The sequence below is a fragment of the Podarcis tiliguerta genome (genome assembly GCF_965153285.1).
Source record: "Podarcis tiliguerta genome assembly, chromosome: 7".
Taxonomy (NCBI): Eukaryota; Metazoa; Chordata; class Lepidosauria; order Squamata; family Lacertidae; genus Podarcis; species Podarcis tiliguerta.
The window spans coordinates 20,405,394-20,427,860 of NC_139540.1; the positions used below are offsets into that span (position 1 = coordinate 20,405,394).

The 22,467-nt window shown below is 41.9% G+C and overlaps 1 protein-coding gene across 2 annotated transcripts in view; it reads left to right on the top strand.

Annotated features, from left to right (window-relative positions):
- ANGPT1 (angiopoietin 1) overlaps positions 1–15,302 on the top strand; it is a 161,815-nt gene extending 146,513 nt beyond the window's left edge. For both annotated transcript variants that reach the window (XM_083450598.1, XM_083450597.1), the window contains 2 exons: positions 834–964; positions 11,005–15,302. In XM_083450598.1, coding sequence (XP_083306724.1) covers positions 834–964; positions 11,005–11,165 — 292 coding nt within the window. In that variant the 3' untranslated portion in view covers positions 11,166–15,302. The remainder of the gene's footprint in view (positions 1–833; positions 965–11,004) is intronic.
- Positions 15,303–22,467: the final 7,165 nt, after the last annotated feature.

Consider the following 22,467-nt stretch of genomic DNA (forward strand, 5'->3'; position numbering starts at 1 on the left):
TCTTTCTGCAGGTTCCCTTAACTTTATTTTTAATATCTTCTGCATATCCAAATTAACTTAACTCATTTATTTATCTTCTTTAAATATATACTCTTATGTAGCTGCAGGTTATTACAACAACCCTGCCTGTGTTTTTATCTGTTTACAATTTATCTGTAAATATTCAATAAACCCTTTCCGTTCTTTTATAAAAAGTTTGTTACCTTGATTTCTTATTCTTCCAGTAAGTTTTGCCATTTCTGCATATTCCGTAAGTTTTTGTATCCATTCTTCCTTTGCTGGGACTTATTTAATTCTCTGTTAAAACCACCTAAGTTGGTGGCCATCACTACTTTCTGTGGGAACCAATTCCGTAGTTTAACTGCACACTGTGTGAAAAATTCCTTTCTTTGGTCTCTCCTGAATCTTCCGACCTTCACCTTCATTGTATGTCCATGAGTTCTTAGGACTCAGCTAGATTGGTAAAGAAAAAGTCATTTATATGTGTTGTATGTGTGATATAACATTGTGCCACCGGATGGCGACATGGAGTCCCGTTTTCCTCTACCTGTTTTCCCTGTTTAAATTTACAACTCTTTAAACTGAAATGCTTCTTTGATGTGTCTAGATCCAGCCCTAGTGTGAGCCATTCTAAGTCTATGGTACACAGTGGGGGAAATCACAAATTAGTTAAGTCATAATGATATGGCTGAAATATGATTTCACTGACCCGCAGCATTTTCAGGATTTTGGGAATCTTCCTGACTTGTCACCACCACAGAATTCCAAATCAAGTGTGGTTCGTTGTGTGGATGCATTGGATAACATGAAGAACCTCTCCTGTCTCTTTGTAGGCTGTATCTAAAGGGCCATTCAGGAACCGCAGGAAAACAGAGCAGCTTGATACTGCACGGAGCTGACTTCAGTACCAAAGATGCTGACAATGACAACTGCATGTGCAAATGTGCCCTTATGCTAACAGGAGGTAAGCATCAAATGATAAAAAACACTCATAATAAGGGGATGGATGGATCAAAAGATGAATGGAGAAAGAGCTACTTTCTACTGAATCATGATTCTAATCCTTCTAGCCCACTGCTGCCAACAGTTTTCCAAAGGGTTTCAAACAGAAGTTCTTTTCGGCTTACTGAGATTCCTTTAGCTAAAGTTTCACTGAAAATCAATGGGAAATTGGTCTTCCTCCTTAGGGGAAACATCTGCAGGGTTTTAAGGGAGCCTTGTTAAGACTTGTGAAACCTGGTGTGTTCAACGTTTTTTCCCCTGTTACTGAGCTACCTTCTGCTTCTGTTACTGCTCTCTACCTTCTAAGAAGTGACGAATTGATTTAAATCTTTTTCTTTTCTTTTTAAGGAAAGATGCAGGGCCAAAGGTGAAGATAATGGAGACTTGGTTTTGGGTCTCCTGTCTCACAACATTTTTGTTAGATTTGGATTGGGACCACAGTATTTATTTATGTTCACTAGATTTATTTCTATTCTGGAAATAGGACAAATAAGTCAACACTGGGGATTTCAGTTCCAGTTTCTGATTTTGTCATCTGCCCCTCCCCATGGCTGCTTGTTACAAATGATAGTGGTGATGATGTTGGGGTGGACGGTGGGGGTGTCATCTGATCTCAAGTCACTATCATCTTGGTATATTATTTATAGTGCCAAACAAAAACAATACTGCTGATGTATTGATAAGAGTCCAATGGGAAATTCACTGGGAATGTTGAGTTAGTAACCAAGATGCCCCCCGCCAGGGTGATCCTAGACATTTGAAGTGAGTCCTAGTAATTTCTTGTGCAAAGCTTCCAAGTAAGAAAAAGCTATATGGACATATAAGGAGATGCTTTTACCCGTTTTTGTCAGCTGTATGACTAACGATGCTTGAGTCATTTTTTCAGGGTCGGTGCTACTAATTGATTGTGCATAAACATCTTTAAATAGGATATGATGGGTTATTTTTTTTCATGGATTTGCAATGTACAGCCAGCTTCCTGTGAGATAGCGCTTTGAGCACTTCACAACGCTGAACCGTAGAAAGATCCGTTCAATTCTTTTGTCACAACAAACTGTCTGATAACAAAAAGTGGCTGTGATAACTATGTAATAAAAATAATTCATCTTGTAAAATAATTGTATCTTAGACAGTAGAAAGCCTTATCAGACTTTCTGTTGGTTTTGGCAACACCATAGACAGCCTTTTGATTATGAATTCTATAAAATATACACAAGTTCTGCAGCTATCTTGACAGCCTGGAGGGTTTTGTAGTCTCTGGGAGATGAGCAAAATATTTTATGTGTAGCAAGTGACAAAAGAGATGATCAGAGATGGAGACTGGAAGAACCAGAGATTAAAAACTACAACTGGGAAGCCACAATTTATTCTGTACTGTTGTTAAATGTTTTAGTGCCAAAGTCCCTTGAGGAAAGTTTGAAGGAGGTGGGGATATTTAGCCTGGAGAAGAAGCAATTAAAAAGTGACACGATAGACATCTTCAAATAACTGAAGGGCTGCCACAGAGATTACAGAATCATAGAGCTGGAAGGACCACAGGGATCATTGAGTCCAACCCCCTACAATCCAGGAATCTTTCACCCAACGTGGGGCTCAAATCCACAGCCCTGAGATTAAGAGTCTCACGCTCTACCAACTGAGCTGTGATAAAGCAGGTTCATTTTATGTTGCTTCAAAGGATGGGACCTAAAATAATTGGATTGAATTACAAACATGTGATTTTGACTAGACATTGAGTAGAACTTAGGAACATAGGAAGGTATGAAGACATTCTGAAATGAAATATATTTGATCTTGTTATATGATTAATGCAGCAAATGTGTATAAAACTAATTGCAATGTTCAAGTGCAACGTCCCATCACTGCAAAGATTTCTTCTTGTGCAATGGGATTTCTGCCCCCCTCTCCTCCCTCTTTACTCTACCCAGATCTGCTCCAGAGGGTTGGGGGGGGACCTCTAGGACAAATCTGGTTGATGCATGGTGGGAGGAGAGATCATTTATCAATTCAGCAAAAGTTAAACACTTGATTTAAAGGCTAAGAAATAACAAGGCCAATGGGAGAAGACTTTGGGTAGAATTCAGTGTCGTACAAAGGTGTTAGCTCCATCAGCACAAACATTTCTGCTTGCCAGATGGAACAATCTCCCAACCCTCCCAAGCAGATTTGGGGAGGGTGTTGGGGAGGAGAGAGGGGAAAGTCCCATTGCACTGAAGGGACTCATTGTGTTGGCTTCCGCCAGCTCAACAACTTGATTGAATTTCTCTTTCCAGCATGATGTGGAACAGTGGGCTTCAAGTTTGGCCAAACTTTAAAGCTCTGTGTAGAAAACTCTATAGTTAATGCTCTGATCCTTCTAGGTAGTATTCCAAAAGCCGTTATTTATTTTGCATCTAAAATGTTTGCATGCCATTCATGCAATCATTTGATAGGCTGGGTGGAACCAAAAGAGGTAATTATGGAAGGCCAAGCAAGATTTAGAGCAGGTAGATCTACCACAGTCTATTGCTTTGTGCTGGCATACCTGGCTCAGAGGTTTGCAACAGGATATAAAAGGTCCCTAGATGCTGCTTTTGTTGACCTGTTATGATCATCATAATTACCTACAGTGCTGTGGAGTATATACAGATCGCAAAAGTAGAGCAGTCTGTTTCCAAAAAGGTTTACAATCTTCACTGAACCATCAAAACAGGTCTTTTCCATTGAAAACCCGTAGAAGTACTGAGCACATTTATTATTAAGACAAGGCCATATTTAAGGCCATTTGCATATTTAAATCACATTTAAATGCCGTGGTGGCTGGTGCACATTGTCAGTGGTAGGACGGAAGGCAGAGGGAGCCACCGTAGGCAGAGACAGAGCTAGTGGCAGACAGAGCCAAGTCATTCTAGTTTTGCCCCCTCCTTCCTTCATGTACAACACTGAGACTTAGAAGGAAGAAAGTGACAGGCAAATTCAGCCCCTGGACTGGTTTGTAAGTAGGAAGGGAGGCAGGAGAAGGCTAGCTGAGGGCAGACCATGAATGGACCAGCCTCCACAGTTATGGAGCCAATGTCCATAGAGTTCGTAGGCATATAGTTACAGGACATTGAACTGTTGTGTTTTACATTGCCTGTTGCATGTGTGGATGTGCTAAATGCTGAGCTGTATGTTATCATAATGGGTGTTCTTTCTAAGGAACAGTCATACAAAACAAAAATTTACTTTTTCATAGGATCTAAGCAAAGTTCTCTGTGTGTGTGTGTGTGTGTGAGTGAGAGAGAGAGAGAGAGAGAGAGAGAGTTGTGCACATGCAGGCAGCCAGTTTAACCTGAACTTGGGGACATGAACACAACATTTCTACTGAAAACTAGTTCATCAGTGCTCTGTGCATTCATCACTTTCTGGCTGCACTGTCAATGTATGTGCCCATGAGCCATCACAGACCTAATACCAGAGATGGAGCAGTCATATTATCCAATGGCCCATCAAACAGACATTATCAATGGTAAGTCTATACCTTCAGATGTCAGTCCTTTCATGTAGACTAGGCAAACTCCAGCAATGTGCATACATGAGTGAACTAGTTCAGAATCATCCGAAAAATGTTTTGCTTTGTTTTTTGGATGGATTTCCAAGCTACCCAACAGCCAGTGTGGTGTAGTGGTTAAGAGCGGTAGTCTCGTAATCTGGTGAACCGGGTTCGCGTCTCCGCTCCTCCACATGCAGCTGCTGGGTGACCTTGGGCTAGTCACACTTCTCTGAAGTCTCTCAGCCCCACTCACCTCACAGAGTGTTGTTGTTTTTTGTGGGGGAGGGAGGGAAAGGAGAAAGTTAGCCGCTTTGAGACTCCAAATCCAAATCCAAATCCAATCTCTAGTTGTGGAACTTTCTGCCTCAGAAAGAGAAAGATAGAAACCAGCTTGAAGACAAAAGATTGTAAACCGCCAAGTGTCCCTATTTTCCAGGGATGCCCCTGATTTAGAGAAGCCATCCTGGTTTCTGATTTGATCCTAGAATATCCTGCTTTTTCCTTAGGATGACCCTATTTTCATCGCAAAAATGTTAGAAGGTATGGTAGGATGTCCTTATTTTCTTTGGAGAAATGTTGGAGGGTATGGAGTTATTTGACTCCCGAGCTGTCTGAAGGCAATCCTGTATAGGGAAGGTTTTTTTTTTTTTAAAAAAAAATGTTTTTATATATGTTGAAAGCTGCCCAGAGTGGCTGGGGCAACCCAGTAAAATGTGTGGGGTATAAATAGTAAAATTATTATTATGGAATGGGATATCCCTATTTCCATCAGAGAAATGTTGGAGGGTACGCTGTGGTTCCAATAAATGAGACATATTTTAGTTAGGAATATTGAATTAAAATCAGCAGATGCTCAACTAGTAATCTAAACAGAAGGATGAGGATTTAGAAACATCAGTAGAATTATTTCTTGCTCTCCCCCTACAGGTCCATAAAAAGCAAACCTTGATTGTTTTAGGCCAGTATAATTTCTGGTATGAATGAATAAATGTTTACTGTTGAAATGATTGAAGCCATTGGCCATAACAATATCTGAAGTGTTTTTAAAACAACAAAATAAAAAAAAAATCTAGAATGATAGAACCACCAAGAACAATGCAAAACCCTTCCAGTTATATTGAATCATTCTGGCAGTATAATATATCTCTGGGGATGAAATGGACCAGCTCAGAAGCTGATTGCAATTCTATCTAGTCAATCACCACTCCCTAAGCTGTATGAGAAAAATTCAGAGATTTGTAGGAGAGATGGCTGCAATTCGGATGTGGATTAATTTAACAGGCTGCAATTCCCCTTTCCCCATTTTATCTGTGCAGTTATCTGCCAGTCTACTGTTGCTGGGCTGGGGATAGTGCCATAAGTAGAGTTTAAAAAAGACCAGTCCTCACATTATTCTCCAGAATAAGTTGCAGTTGCTGCTTAGCAGAAATCGAACCATTGAGGCAATGGCAACTTTTAAACACTTGAAACTATGGGGGAAATGTGGAGATCTGTCCTGTAGCCAGGTCAGCAGGAAGGCAGGAAGTTAGCATCCTGGGATCTGTTTCAGCATGTGCTGACTTTTGTCTTGCTTCCCACCTACATATATATTTCACTTGATCTCTCAGCTGAATGTGTGAAGCATCTTCACTGGAAAAGCATTGTTTGAGTTGGAATTGCATGAGATGCAGGTTTTCTCTGAGGGGATTAAACTGTGATAGCTCATCCAAGCAAAAGAGCAATGATTTGATGGGGCAGTCAAGAAGGGATAAACAACACATGTTTGTGTGAGCTGGACCACATAGATAAACCGTAATAGACATGTCTCCAGTACCCTATAAAAGAGACCCCACTTAATTGTGCAAGTCAGCCGGGAGTCCTTAAATGTGGTACGTACTTTAGCAGATCGTTCCTGTAGGCATAATTTAGGTAGTCTGTCATGTAGGGCTGCTTTGGGATTACACAGTGTTTAGGTTGCCTTGCTCAGAAAAGAAAAATATCCCCGAAGAAAGTCTGTCTTTCATGCTATGATGGTTGTTGTGAAGTCGAATGGTAATAGATACCATTTTCCTGGTCCATACTCCTGACAGTGTAAATGGAGCTGAGAGCCGCTTATGTCTTCCAGGCTCGGCTCTGGAAAGGGGGAGGGGGAAATCGAGGATTAGATTTTTCCATGTTTAGCTTTGTCTTAAATTTCTGCAAGATTATGCTCTTGTTACAGTCAAACATCAGCTCTGCTGCTTTCTTTTTCTTTGGTTATTAGCCCCTTAGGTATAGCTTTGTAATCAAAGAGAGGTCAGCTGTATCAAAATAGCAGAATGCCAGAATGTATTTGGCAATGATCCTTCCCCAAAGATCTTGTTATGAAGTGTTACTTCGGGGGTGGGGAGCCTACAAAGTATTGTTCAGAAAAAAATAATGCAAGAAATTACTTTGCAAGGCTCAAGTCATAAATTCACTCTGGTCGAAATGCACAGAGTCGCGTAAACCTTGGAGCTATGCGCTGATCATTGTTACCACTGGTTAAAAAAGAAAACAAGGACTCCTTTCCTTTGGATGGAATGCAGAGGACCAGATCTGCTGACAAAGTGCACAAGCCGCATGGGAAGCTCATTCTGCCCACAAAAAAAGAAATTTGTGTTTAATTCCCCTGCATCTCCAGAGATAGGACGGGAATCCTTGAAACCAAAGGTGCCTTTTATTATTTTTATTATTCTTTCTTCCAAAAAAAAAGTTAGTAAGCATTTCAGTTTGGAAGACGCCGTGTTGTTCCGTGGAGTCAAAGAAATCTCACACCGCTCTGCTAACTGTGTGTGCTCAGTTTTGATTGTTACTTGGCTCTGCTAGGCTCCCCTGCAGATGCCTCCAGCAGGTTCACAGATGCTGTGTTGCTGCACAAAACAAGCAACCTCTAGTTTAAATGGAACAAAAGGTGCAGACTGGCTGCCTTCCCCTTTGGGAGATGGGGAAATCTCTTTATTTCGTTATTAGCCTTCAACCCCAAGAGCACAAACCTAAGCTGCCCTGCTATATACTCCTTTCAAAAAAAGGGCTTTTGTAATGAGTAAAGCCATGCTTCTGATACATTGCTTTGCTTCAGAATTCTTGTCTTGCAGGTCCCATTGTGCTTTGTAGAAGGAACAGTTTGTCTGAGGGCCAAACTAGATTTGATGTGAGTGGGAACCATGATAGTTTTTAAATTTGGTAAAAAGCAAATTTGGATTCAGTCTGCTTTGCTTGGATGAAAATGTCCCCAAACTGCTATCAGCAGTGGATATAACCTAAATCCATACATTAAAAGCACTTTAATAATACTGTGACAAGCATGGAGCATCCTGGGAATTGTAGTTTGTTAAGGGCGCTGGGAATTATAGTTCTGTGAGGTCATCACCTTTAACCTCCTAGAGTTTTCAGGATGTTCCACGACTCTTAAAGTGGTAATGGTGATGATATTCCATGTTATAGATAGCTTTTCCTGCCACCTAAACAGCAGCTTCCAATGGGGGTGCAGAGTTTTAGCTTAGCGAGATGAATTAATATCCCCTCCCCACCATTGCAACTGCAAGTCAAGTGAAATTGCTTCCACGGTGGCTGCTTTTAACCAAAGGAAAAGATTTCAGGAGATCCGGTCAGAGATCTCCCACACACTATTTAGCTTGGCTCCTAGAGTGACCGCTGAAACGTTACCTAAACTGAAATTCAAGGCTAATGTGGGGGTTCCTTTTCAGGTGACCAGCTTTTGAGGGTAGCCCAATTTTTTTTGGAACGAGTACTAACAGTTCTCACAGGAGTTTCACATATCCCTTATTGATTTGCTTGGAAAGAGGTTGGGGGGTGGGAGGAAGGAGAATTGTAAGTAATATGAGGTGGGGAAGGAACGTCCACATTATTTTATTCTCTCATCAATGTACATGGCGAGTCCCTGCCACAAATCTGCTGACAATCTAAATTTTGTTGGCGGTAGGTGGGTGGGGGTATCAAAGAGGGCAAAAAGGAGTGGAAATAAGAAACAACAGAAAGAAAGGGTGAGTGGGTAAAACCAGTGTTAACAAGGCTTTTATGCATTTACAGTGGATGATTGGGTTGCGAACGTGATCTGTGCGGGAAGCACGTTCGCAACCCGCAGTGCAGCGCAACGTCTGCACATGCGCGGGTCGCGATTTGGCACTTCTGCACATGTGCAAAGTGCAATTTAGTGCTTCTGCTCATATGCAAGCGTCGAAACCCGGAAGTAACCCGTTCCGGTACTTCTGGGTTCAGCGCGGTGCGCAACCCGAAATCACGCAACCCAAAGCGTCTGTAACCCGAGGTATGACTGTATTTGTTTATAAAAGTAGCTATATAACACCAATTCATACAATATAACAAGGCAGTGTATAATAATATATACTACAAAGTATAAAACACCATATAAACGGTACAAAATGATTGTTAAAGTGACTGGCTGATGAAAAAAATTATACTGTTGCATAGGCCTGTCTTCAAGAGATGCCTGAAAGTCAATAGCAAGCATAACTCTTGAATCTCTGCTGGGAGACTATTCCACAGCATGGTCCTGGTAACACTAACTGCTCGACTTCTACGGGAGGTCAGTCAGGCCTCTGAAACATTGGGGGTTGAATGGGACAGCCTCCAAAGTCCCTTACAAGCCCGTGATTCTATGCCTGCAAACATATCATTAAGGGTGACCAAGTGATAGAGGGTCTGGAAACCAATCCTTATATAAGGTTTCCAGATTTTTTTCAATGAATCCAGGGACACTTTTCCACTTCAATGGATTTTGTATGGGGACTGATTTGTAAATCCGGGGACTGTCCCGGGAAATGGGGGCGTCTGGCAACCTGACCTTATGAGGAATGGTTGAAGGCATTGGTTATGTTTAGCCTGGAGAACAGAAGAGTGAGAGGTGATATGATAGCCATCTTCAAGTATCCGAAGGGTGCAGACAAGAAAGGAGATTCCAAGTACAGTGGTACCTCGGGTTAAGAACTTGATTCGTTCCGGAGGTCCGTTCTTAACCTGAAACTGTTCTTAACCTGAGGTGCCACTTTAGCTAATGGGGCCTCCCACTGCCGCTGCGTGATTTCTGTTCTCATCCTGAAGCAAAGTTCTTAACCTGAGGTACTATTTCTGGGTTAGCGGAGTCTGTAACCTGAAGCATCTGTAACCTGAATCTTCTGTAACCCAAGGTACCACTGTAAACATTCAGAGGAACTTTCTGATAGTAAGAGCTGTTTGACAGTGGAATGAACATATGGAAAGTGATGGGCTCTCCATTGTTGGAGGTTTTTAAGCAGAGGTTGGATGGCTATCTGTCAGGGAATCTTTGGCAGTGATTTCTGCACTGCAGGGGGTATGATTTGATTTAGAATAATAGAATTGTAGAGTTGGAAGGTACCCTAAGGGTCATCTAGTCCAACCCCCTGCAAAGCACAAAGTTCTGTTTTTCCCAAACTGTGCTAGTAAAGTGATATGTTCCTTCCCTGTATTCTAATTAAAACGAGTTGAGTTTGTTTGAGTGAGTGTCATCGAGAATAAGAGTCTGTAAATGTTTGTTTCTGAATGATTTATTTAGCCATTGTTTACCTCTTTAAAGCTTGGCTACAAAGATTTAAACAACCCAACAAAAATCTTCAGAGGGCAAAACTTGATCTCACATGATTTTATGCTTTCAAGAAGGAAATGTTGTGATACCCCACAAACACGGCTGGAGCATGTATGCTTCTTAAGCAAGTAAAGAAACAAGCTTCCCTGTTTAAAAAAGATCTTTGCAGTTCTTTCATACATTTAGGGAGCAATCCTATGGCAAGATTCACTGGGATGAGCAATTTAGGATGCACTGGATCTCTGGCCCAGCTGATTAAGTCCCTGACTCTGCTTAGGCTGAAAATATGGTGGTGTAACTTGCTCAGCCAGGACTCAGCTGGCTGAACCAAAGCTGGCTGAGCTGATACAAGCATAATTCACCCAAAAAGGGCATTCCAAGGGTGTAGCAGGGGCAGAACCATGGAGGGGGGACTTAGCTGGATCCTAACCCCATTCAGTTTGCTCACGTGGCCTGGCAGCCCAGCATAAGAGCTCTATTCCATAAGTTTAGAGACAATGACATGAAAGAATAGATTTGCAGATGCACCCATGAAAATTTATCAGCTTATAGATATGCATGTACGTTTGCAATATCCACCGGAATAGTTGTTCCTTTCTTTTAGAGAAGCAGATCTGTATGCCACATAACAAAATATTTTTTGAAAATTCCCTCACTTTCAGAAACAGTCTCCTATTTCTATTATTATGACCGTTTTTTATGTAGCCACTCACGCAGTTCTTAGAATCCCAACCTCAAAATATTTCTTCTTTTTCAAAAAAAAGAAGAAGAAACTCAAACCATGGCCTCCACAGCCTTTACCAAGTTGGATTCTACACATTTGCCAGCCAGCGTAATGTTGCAAGCCAAAGTGAGCATGCTTACATGTTGGTGTATGGTCTAATGGTTTTGTTCTTAATGATTTCAGGATGGTGGTTTGATGCCTGTGGGCCTTCCAATCTCAACGGAATGTTCTACTCTGCTGGGCAGCACCATGGAAAAATAAATGGAATCAAATGGCACTACTTCAAAGGCCCAAGTTATTCATTACGTTCCACAACTATGATGATCCGGCCCTTAGACTTTTAAGCGCACCAAGCAAAAGCAAGAACAATGTGCAGTATAGCTACCATATTCTGAAGAACTTCGTATGTGACCTTCAGAAGCAGAGGGTGAGGACTTCCTGAAAGCATCAAATGGCAGCTGCCCATCAGTACTCAGATCTTCCCTGTCACAGGCTGCAGTAAACGGACACAAGTAACCACCCAACACACCAGGATGCAGATGACACTGTGGTTGCTTGGACTAGCGAAGGTGTTTATTGCGACAGATCAGTGGACAACATTACGGTTCGGTTGCCACAAATGAACCTAATACTTTGAGCAGAAGCTTGTTTGCTTGTACAAAACTGCCAGATTAAACTAGATGAAATTTTGTAAAGCAGAAATACATCATCATCATCACTACCATCATCCATGGAGAAAAGAATGCTTGTCAGTGAAGGAAATAGCACAGAATCTATGCAAAAAAAAAGCACAACCGATATTTATTTTAATTGGTACACGTGCCTTAAAAAAGAAACACAAAGATGGTCGTTCGAAGCGTTGCTTGGTATCAGCAAACACCATTTAGATGGATAACGTCTCTTTAATGTAGGATCAATATGGTATGTTGGAGCAATTTCTCATTAAGTCAGTTTCAAATGTGAAACATGCCCCCAATAAAGAGACTGTGAATCATGATGGACAGAGAATGATAAGAGCAATATGCAGGGAGTTGCCAATGGTCCTGCATGGCTGGGGTGAATGTAGGTAATCCTGATAATTGGCATAATCCTTCAACTGGGATTTATAGCATGATAACAAAAGAAACCAGGGATTTTTCTTTCTGACTGTTACGGCTCTGGCCTCTAGCAAATGAAGCCTGAATGTCAAACCCAGATATTTTGTAAGGTGAAATAAAGGTTATTTTGCAAATGGAATTTCCTTTGAAATATACAGCATGGATGCAGATGGCGTAACCACATATTCCAACTGGATTTGGTTCATGAAGCAGTGTTTTGTTGTTGTTTTTGCATGTGCACATTTTAGAGTTAATTACTTCTGAATTGCTTTTAGACCTTCATTTCTTCTCTATGTTATTCATCCTTAATCTGCAAAATAAGTTAAGCAGGAGACTATCAGTTCTTTGGTGTGCTTCAGTTACTGCTGTGAAATAGTAAAAACAGGAGAACTAAGGGAATACTTACAGTTATGTATTGTAATTGCAGTGGGCATGGGCACAGAGTAGCCAAAGTTAAAGGCATTAATTTCAGTGGGAAAATTAAGCCTATGCGTGACTCTTTTATTTGAAATGAATGGGACTTAAAAGTGCTCATCTGAATCATGTCCCATACGTAGGGCGGCAATAAACTTGTAGCTTTCGGTAGTTGTATGGAAGGGGATTGTTGTGCTCTAGTACTACAATGTTGATTCCTGATTAACTTGCCTCCGATGTATGCACTTCTAGAATTTCATGTGCTTCCTTGTGTACATTGTCGACCAGCTCAGACAGACATATGGCCCAAGGGAAACACACCTATGCTTCATTTATTGTGACTCATGTGCATGAAAAATATCATACATAGGAAGTTGCCTTATACAGGTCCCTCTAGCTCAGCACTGCTTCTGTGCAGACTATCAGTATCTTTCTAGGGTTTTAGATGTGAGTTTCCCCCAGTTCTACCTGCAGATGTCAGGTATTAAACCATGTACTCTTCCACAGACCATGTGGTCCTTCTCTTGCAGAAATGGGTGAGATAACCATTCACACGTAAAAATTAGTCTCATTCCATTATTTCTGAGAGCCATCCTTTTTAAGAAAATGGGGATCAGAGAAAGCTGACCGGCCATACATTTGTATGTGCAACCATGTGGTCCACATCCAATATTATTTGCTCAGTTGGCATTCATCTATGTGCATTTTCAGAATACATAGGAACTTATCAGGTCCACAAAACCTTGACAAGACTTCAGAGCTCCAGTGTGCATGAGAAGTTAAATGGGGAAACCAATGTGAATGGGAATTCAAGGAACCCACAGTAAAATCTTCTGTGTGATGGGAACATGTGTGCATGTGCGGCACTGAGCAAATGCTATCAACAAAGCATGGGACGTGTATGTGCAGATCAGGGGTTTTCCAGCTATCAAGGTATCAGGACGTGTATGTGCAGATCAGGGGTTTTCCAGCTATCAAGGTATCATTATCCTAGCTTATCTATGCCATGAGAAGTATCTGGGTGAGGAAGGATCATCTTATGGGGGAAATCATTTACAAATCAGCATCTCAGGAAGTCCTTGTTGTAAGAACACCGTGTTCAGCACTGTTCAACAAGTCTCACTCTGACTTTCAACTGTGTTTCATATATCATTAATGGGTTACTTTAGGGGTGGCTAACCTGTGGGCTGCAGACCACATCTGGTCCTCCAAGAGGTTTTATTTGTGCCCCCTCATCACACACACCCATTAAATGGGACAGGCCACTAGCCATGATGGCTATATTCTGTCTCCATAGTTGGAGATAGTAATGTTTCTGAATACCAGTTCCTGGAAACCGAAGGAAGGGAGAGTGCTCTTGTGCTCAAATCCTGCTTGTTTGTTTCTCACAGGCATCCAGTTGTCCACTGTGAGAGCACCATGCTGGACTAAGTGGGCCATTGGGCTGATCCAGCAGGCTCTTTTAAGTCTGATGTCCTCCACCACTCCTGAAGACAACAGGCTAACATAGGAAGTGCAGGGCAGGCTGTGGTGTAGAGACATTGCTCTGCCTTCCGACACAGTCAATCCCTCACGCTCAGCCTCTGTCACTTGAGATGACCACCTCACTGTGTCTAATGTTTGATATATCTTTTAACTGTTGAATCGCTGCAAATTATTTTATAGCAAGTGATTCAGAAATGGAAATGAATAACTAATAAATAAAGAGTAGTGGAATCTGGCCCTGGTGAAATGAGCACACAGTTGGGTTGCTCTGAAGCGTGAGCCTCTTTTGGAAGGAAATAAAAAAATGTTCAACAAGTGTTTCTAATGTTGTGCTTAAGAAAGTTGACTATCCACCCTCTTCATCCCTGGTAGGCAGCTTGCTTTGCTTCCATTTATGGGGATGAAGAAGTTTGCACAGGTTTCCTACTGAAAACCTGGAAGTACAAGGGGGTGACCAGAGGATTATTTGTAACCGTGATGGCTCAATGTCTCTCAAGTTTAGAAGGTCTTTTGTATTGATGTATCCGTATGTATTTTTCTTTGCATTATCCTGCCTGAAGGGTTAGTTTGTTGTGTTCCAACTTGTTCTTTGCTCAGTGGTTCCTTCATACGTTTCTCTCTCATTCCAGCAGTCTTCATTTAAGTCCAATAGTGTGCTACTTCTGTTTTTTTTTAAAGTCTCCAAATCAGGAATGCCATCGTGTAGATCGTATTGCAAAGGACAATTTAAAAAAAATTCATAAAGGAAAAGAAATGTCAAAACTCAAGCATGATATTTACTGTTTATTTATCTCAGTTTGAACAAATGGGAACATGGTTTCCTATCCTTTATAATAAAACATTTAAAACACATTGGTTGGCTCCGTGTTTTGCTGTGTTTGGAGTGTACATTCTTGTGGTAGCCCACATTTGAGAGGAGGGAAAACCTAAGTAGAACAATATTCAGAAGTTCAGGCTGGTATTCTGAGGGCTGAGAAGATCAAGCCTCTTTGACACTACTAGAACTTGGGGACATCCAATGAAGATGGTTGTTGGAAGACTCAGGAAAGACAAAAGGAAGTACTTCTTCACACAGCACCAAGGTAAACGATGGAATGCAGTCCCACAAAAAGGTAGTAATGGGCACTGTGGTGTTTGCACTCCTAGGTGTGTGACGTCATACTGGGTTCATAAGGAAAGGGTTAACTAATTGTAAAATGACTAACCTATAGGGACCCAAGGGGAGGAGTTAGAGTTAGAGTTAGAGTTGTTAAGAAGTCAGTCTGGATTTAGAGAAGAGAGAGGGAGGATAAGTCTGTGGGTTGGGCTAGTCTGATGTAAGAGAGTGAGAGAAACTGTTAAGTTGAGATAATCAGTCAGAAGGTATTAGGAAGGTATAGGCCGGTAAAGAAACCAAGGATAAGAAACTGACAAGAAAATTAACTGAGAAACCATACTTGTTAATGCTTACAAAATAAACTTGTTTATTTGATTTAATTTTAACAACTGTTTGGAGTCAGTGTGTACCTGACAGTAACGGGTTGGTGGCAGCGGGGAAGCAAGCACAGTGGTGGCACAGGGATCAATAGACCGTCAAATGTCCGGGGACCCTGTGTGATCGCCACCGGCACCAACTTGGATGGCTTTCAAAGAGGATTGGGCAAATTCATGGAGGATAAGGCTGTAAATATGTTCCAATATGCCCCTGCATGCCAATTGCTGGGTATCCCTGTTGCGCCAGTGCTAGAGGAGGAAAAAACTTTAACAAGTAGCAGAGTTCCCCAAAAATAGACCGGAGGCAATTAATATTTCATCCAGCAGAGCTTTTACTTTCATCCGAAGGCAAATGAGCATAATGGTCACAAATCCAGTGCATTCAGGATTGGCGCAGTCCATAAAAAATCCAGTTGCAGCACTTACAAAAACTTATAACAAGACTTATAACAAGACTAAACTTTAACACTAAGCATACTATGTACAGAACACCATACCAAAAGGAAGAGAGATCGAAAGAGAAAGTAAAACCCAGGCTCCTTCTGGCTTATATTTATAATCAACATGACCTTAATTGGAAGAGATAAGAGAACCAGTTCAATTGGAAGAGATAAGAGAACCAGTTCAAGCCAGCTGTACTCAGCTTCTCTGAAGGTATAACCCAAACAATCATGAACCTTCTGCTTGCTTCTTTCACACAGAGGAGCTTCCAGAATTCTTTTGAATTAGTTCGAATAGGAAAGATCAGATCAATACTTTCAGTACTAAGAAATGAAACCTGACAATCCCAAGTGGAGACAGGGCTCAAGCACTCAGCTTCTGCTTTCAGGCTCCCCCTAGGCATCTGATTGGCAAACTATAACATCAGAGTGAAGGACAAGATGAGCCATTGGCCTGATCAAGGAGGCCCTTCTTATGTTCTAAAAGCACGGAACAATATTTTTTAAAAAAATATATTCTGTCTCTTGTTAACAAACGATACAATTCCATTTCTTGCTGGTTCCTACCAGCTGATTACTACACAACTTAATTTGGATTTGGATTTCCTTTCTAATGACTCATTTTCCTTTGGGCCATCTTTGTATGAAATGGAATTACTTGTTTCTTCTTCCCTAATGACTTTTTATTCATTAATCACTCTCTGGTTTATGAAGCCTGGCAGTGGCCAGCCTCAATTAGCTCGAATTCTTTTACCAGATCCCAGCCATTGTTTCATATATGTAGCTCAAGGATGGAGGGAGTATTTTCAACATCTCTTTGTAACAGATTTATCCACTTTTTTCTTCAGGGAAGTTAAGCATAATTAGACTTCTTTCTTGTATACATTCAAGCCAGCCTAGCTTAAAGCGGGGGGTTGAGGGTGGGAGCCAGTACAAAAGACATAGGGGAATGGAGCAATGTGTCTTTGCTTCTTTCAAGTCCTAGATTATCATGCCAATTAGTACTTACAGGCTCTTGTATGCCTTGAAAGTAAATGCAAATTTTTTAATTTTTTTTTTAGGAAGGGGTTGGAATCCAATCTGCTAAAATGCATTTATAACTGCAGCAAAATATTAAGATACAGCATATAGATATACAGTGGTACCTCGGGTTAAGTACTTAATTCGTTCCGGAGGTCCGTTCTTAACCTGAAACTGTTCTTAACCTGAAGCACCACTTTAGCTAATGGGGCCTCCTGCTGCCGCCGCACTGCTGGAGCACAATTTCTGTTCTCATCCTGAAGCAAAGTTCTTAACCTGAAGCATTATTTCTGGGTTAGCGGAGTCTGTAACCTGAAGCATATGTAACCTGAAGCGTATGTAACCTGAGGTACCACTGTATAGATATACTGTGCCTCAGGTCTTTGTGTTCTCTGAATTATAAGGAAGATTGGGTGATTCAGTGAAGGTTTTCACATTTCCAAGTTAGATTGCACCATTAACAGGGTGTCTCAAAGTGAATCAGGACTTTGCTAAATTTGATTGGCTCTGTGGCCTTGGCTCTCCTAAAACAACAACAGCAACAACAACAACAACCCCACAATGTCTGTTGCTTTACCACCCTGAAAAACAAAGCCAAGCTGCCTGGGAAAACATCCAGAGTTCAAGAAGGGAGTGTGTGCAGAGGTGGGAATATATTTTGAGTTGATGGACAGGTCTAGCTTTTAGTTGCATTGAATGGTTTTCACAGGCCAGTTGAATCAGAGCAATTTGAAGGAGGGATTAAAAACTGGGTTTGTTTTGCAGGTGGATCCATGCCTTCCCCCATTTAAGTGCATGGAGAGTGCTCCAATGTCTCTCCCAAAATCTGTGGGGGAGAGAGAAGCCCACCCTCTTCCAATGTCCCTTGTGGTAACAGCATCTTTGCTGGGAAGGAATCTTTACTGGGAAGCTTTAGGACACCCCAGTCTTTACTGGGAGTCTCTGCTATTATACCACCACACCATTCACCTATGCACGTCAATGGAAAGAACTCCACATTTTGGAGATGCCGCCTTTTTATTTTATTTAATATATATATATATATTTGACTGCTCCCTTGTGTGCTTTCAGGCAACTCTCTGTGCCCTAAAGGGTGCAGAAGAGTAAAGAAAGCAAGAGAGAAAGAGGACCTGAACAGGTGGTGGACATTATGATGATGATGAACACCATTTTTCCTTCTCCTAAAAGTCCTTTTTTCTGGGACAAGTCAATATGTTGAGTTCAGTTGCAAGTTATTGCTGGTCTCCTAGAAATATATAGAAGGCAAGTAGATGTTAAAGTGTTTATGGTATATCTATATCAATGCTATGTTTTGATACAGGGGAGCCTTCAGACATGCAATTCCCACCCTACATCGTGAAGCAGTATAGTCCTGAAGGCATTATGCCTTGTGATTTTTCTGAACCTGTAAACCTGCCTTGAGTGAATTCTAAAGCCTTCACTGGCTTCATATGCAAAGAATCAATTTGGCTCTCCAAGTGGGAGAATAATGGTGCAGTTCTAACTATGTCTACTCAGAAATAAGTCCTACTGAATCCAGTGGGGCTTACTCACCGGCACTGGTGATTGGTATCCATTGGGACTGGCAGGGTGGAAGACAAAGAAACCAACAGCCCGTTGAACCAGAGTCAAGGACAGGCAAAGCTAACTAATTCTGGTCTTGTCCTCATCTGCCTTCTGTCTCCTGAGTTCTACAAGGACAGCACTGAGATGAAGGAAGAGAAAGCTGTCACAGGTAATGCTACCCCCTGGACTGGTTGTCTGTAAGAAAGCCAGCTGATGGAGGTTGTCAGAGTCCAGAGAGTTGGTGGGGCATTGTCACATTCACCCTAATGGACTAGCCTCCACGGCTCCCATATAAGTAGCGTTAGAATTGCAGCCTAAAGCATCTCATGGTACAAGTATCTAGCCCTAGCTGTGTAACTAGTCAACATGAATGGATAGTTTCAGATTTACTATCAGTATATCGAAATGTCAGTGGGCATCAGGCTCTAAAATGGATGACATAACCCAGAGAACATTCACTTTCTTAAAGAGACTTTGGCGGGGGTGTCTCAAGAAACAGTCCATATTTCTACTGAGTCAGGAACCCTTAAGTCAAATAAATCATCTTCAGATAATATTTATTCTTCCATGTTTAGATGTAGACCCATCCTCCAGCATCCCTTTCATGCTTAAATTTAGAAGCACAGTCTGCTCTCAGGGAAACTACAAATCTCTGATTTCTTCACATTCAGATGCATCATTGAACTCTTCATTTATTTTCTTTAGGGAAATGCAGCAGAACTCCTCAGTGTATATTTTCTTTTCCTTTTTTGTGAGGCAAAACTTTGAGATTTTTCTCCTCTACTAAAGGCTTTGGCTTGAGATCTTGTCTCACATCCACTGTATGTTATTTTGTCTTTCCTCTTCTGAAAATGTGATTCCAACAGGGTGATAGCCAGGCAAAATTCTGCCTTCATAAAACCAGAGTAGAACCTTTTTCTTTGTTCCTCACATATGTAGTGGCATCTAAAGCAGCAAACACCACCATATAGATCCAAGCAGGTTACACAAAGCTGACACGGACATGGTGTAGCATCATCCATCTTAATCCTTTATGGTTGCTCTACGGTGTGCATTAAACTGCACATCATAGATATGCAGACCTAGCAGGGCCCAGATTCACAAGAGACACAGGCTGAAGGACTTTGCACATGCTGGGAATAGGATGCATTAAATAAAAAAATGCAACCACTCCTTAAATTAGTACCATGTGGTTGAATGCACCTTGATGGAATCAGCAATGCAGGAATTGCAAACTTCTTTAACATACATAGGTAGCTGACCTGACTTTTGGGTCAGGGCGCTGTGGGTTAAAGCCTCAGCACCTAGGGCTTGCCGATCAAGAGGTCGGCGGTTCGAATCCCCGCGGTGGGGTGCGCTCCCGTTGTTCGGTCCCAGCGCCTGCCAACCTAGCAGTTCGAAAGCACTCCCGGGTGCAAGTAGATAAATAGGGACCGCTTACTAGCGGGAAGGTAAACGGCGTTTCCGTGTGCGGCACTGGCTCGCCAGAGCAGCGATGTCACGCTGGCCACGTGACCCGGAAGTGTCTTCGGACAGCGCTGGCCCCCGGCCTCTTTGAGTGAGATGGGCGCACAACCCTAGAGTCTGTCAAGACTGGCCCGTACGGGCAGGGGTACCTTTACCTTTACCTTACTTGTCTATCTGGCTCTGAGTACCAGTGACTCTCCAGGCAGGCAAGAGAGAGCTTAAGGCCTTTCCCATCACCTGTTGTATGAGTCATTCAACTGCAGGTGCAAGAAACCTTCTCTGTGCAAAGAAAGTGCTCCACCACTCAGCTATGGCCCTTCCTTTAGGTAGCTATTGTAAGGAAGGCTAATAGCCACTCTAAAGTGGCATGCTATTGGCCTAGGTGTTTACTTGGCTGAAAGAAGTGCTGTACCAATGAGCTGTGGTTGAAAGAAGGCAGCTCAAATTTCCATCAGGTAAGTGATGAAAGTAGCATTCAAGAGTGGAAATAATGCTCACCCTCACAGACAGTATAAAATAAGACTGTTTTGCTACACATAGTTACACATTCACAACTGTTTCCATCCAGCAAGAGAGCTCTATGCGTGAAAGTGAGTTTTTGTGAGACTGGTGACTGGGAGTGGCCACCGAGACCACATAACACTGGTCCTGAAAGAGCTACAATGGCTCCAGTAAGTTTCTGAGCACAATTCAAAGTGTTGGTACTGACCTTTAAAGCCCTAAACGGCCTTGGCCCCGTATACCTGAAGGAGCGTCTCCACCCCCATTGTTCAGCCCAGACAATGAGGTCCAGCTCCAAGGGCCTTCAGGTGGTTCCCTCACTATGAGAAGTGAGGTTACAGGGAACCAGGCAGAGGGCCTTCTTGGTAGTGGTGCCTGCCCTGTGGAACGCCCTCCCGTCAGATGTCAAGGAAATAAATAACTATCTGACTTTTACAACACATCTGAAGGCAGCCCTCTTTAAGGAAGTTTTTAATGTTCAATGCTTTATTGTGTTTTTAATATTTTGTAGGAAACCACCCAGAGTGGCTGGGGAAACCCAGCCAGATGGGTGGGGTATAAATAAATTATTATTATTATTATTATTATTATTATTATTATTATTATTATTAGTGCTGCATAGCCAGATTTTAAAGCAGTCCTGCTGCTGAACAAGGTAAAGATTTGGTGTAATTTTACACTGGCTTAATTTACACCAGCTTGCTTTCCGCCAGCTTTGTGAGCATAGGATTGCTTCATAAATCCTACCAAAGTCAATAGGATTTGCCCACAGAAGACATGACTGTAAATAAGCAATGAGGAAATTACCAGCACCTAGGAGCCATAATGAAATACACCAGGGTCTTTCAGTTGAGTTCTTTTGATGTCTGCTGCCACCTATAGCATATTAGTAACATTTTTAATGAAGCCAAAAGAGCCAAGTTCAAATGAACTGTTTTCACCATACAAAACTAGAGGAGGAGATTGAGGGCTGAAAAGCAATTGATCCATTTTTTTGATAAATTGGCTTTTATTTTCTAAATCCACATCAGTGCTATGCTAGGATTATGTCCTGTTTAAGACAAAAGTACCATGCACATATCCCACAGGGGAGTAAAGAATTAAGCCAGGACTGGTGCAGCAGAGTTCGACTTTTCATGAAAAATTATGAGAACTATGTACAAACATTAACCCATCATATCTTGAGGTGTTAACTTCCCAAACACTCAGTGGCTTTGCTGATGTCTAATTACTTCATGGGAGTTATCCTGTATCTGATAATAGTCAACTGGGGTTATCCTGAGCCACACTTAAGAATGTGGATGTCAGGGAACTGCCATTGGCTCAGAGATGAGAGATGAAGGGGCAGTTGTGTTACAGGGAGCCTTGGAAAATCTTGCGAAGCAGTTCCTCTTCCGGCGAGGAGGAAAGCCCCACCTCCAGTGGAAAAGAGGTGCAAGGACCAGAAGATGCTAGTAGGAGCCTTAACACCACGCCTGAGCAAGCCGGAGAGGAGGGAGCACGCCCTTGCCGTTGCCCATCATGCGCAGTAGTTTGAGGCACAGGAAGGGGCGGAAAAGGCTGGGGGTGACAAAACCTTTATGTTTTGTCAGACCACTCCCAGATTCTGCTAGCCATTGAGCCAGACATGAATTTATAATGCTCTTCACTGTAAATAATTTCCACCAAAATAAAGCCTGTAAAAGACAGGTTGGAGTCCTACCTGGTTACTCTCGAGCAACCACAACAGCATCTGACAGTAGCCGTTTGCTTGATCAGGTCTCAGGTCTCTGAACAGAAGGCAGACCTCATTAGCAAGACTGCAATAAGCTGCCAATATTGCAGAACACAAGATAGCACTTAATGCAGAATTACATTAAAATAGATTTTAAAAGCATGGACCAGGAATCAAGACTGTGGTGATGATGATAATTAAAATGGGAGTTTAACTATGTGCTTTCCTTTGTCTTAAGTCTTACAACATTCAGCTTTATCCAGGAGTTTCAGTATTATGAGAGAGGGAGAATAACTTTCCTCTATCAACTCTCTCCATGCCATGCATGACATTGTAAATTTCTATCATGTCACCTCTTAGTTGTCTTTTGTTTAAGCTAAAAAAATACCAGGTTCGGTAGGAATCTTCCTCCACCTATCATTTCTATGAACCCAAAGTCTCTCCTAGAAGTGTATGCATTGACTGGAGG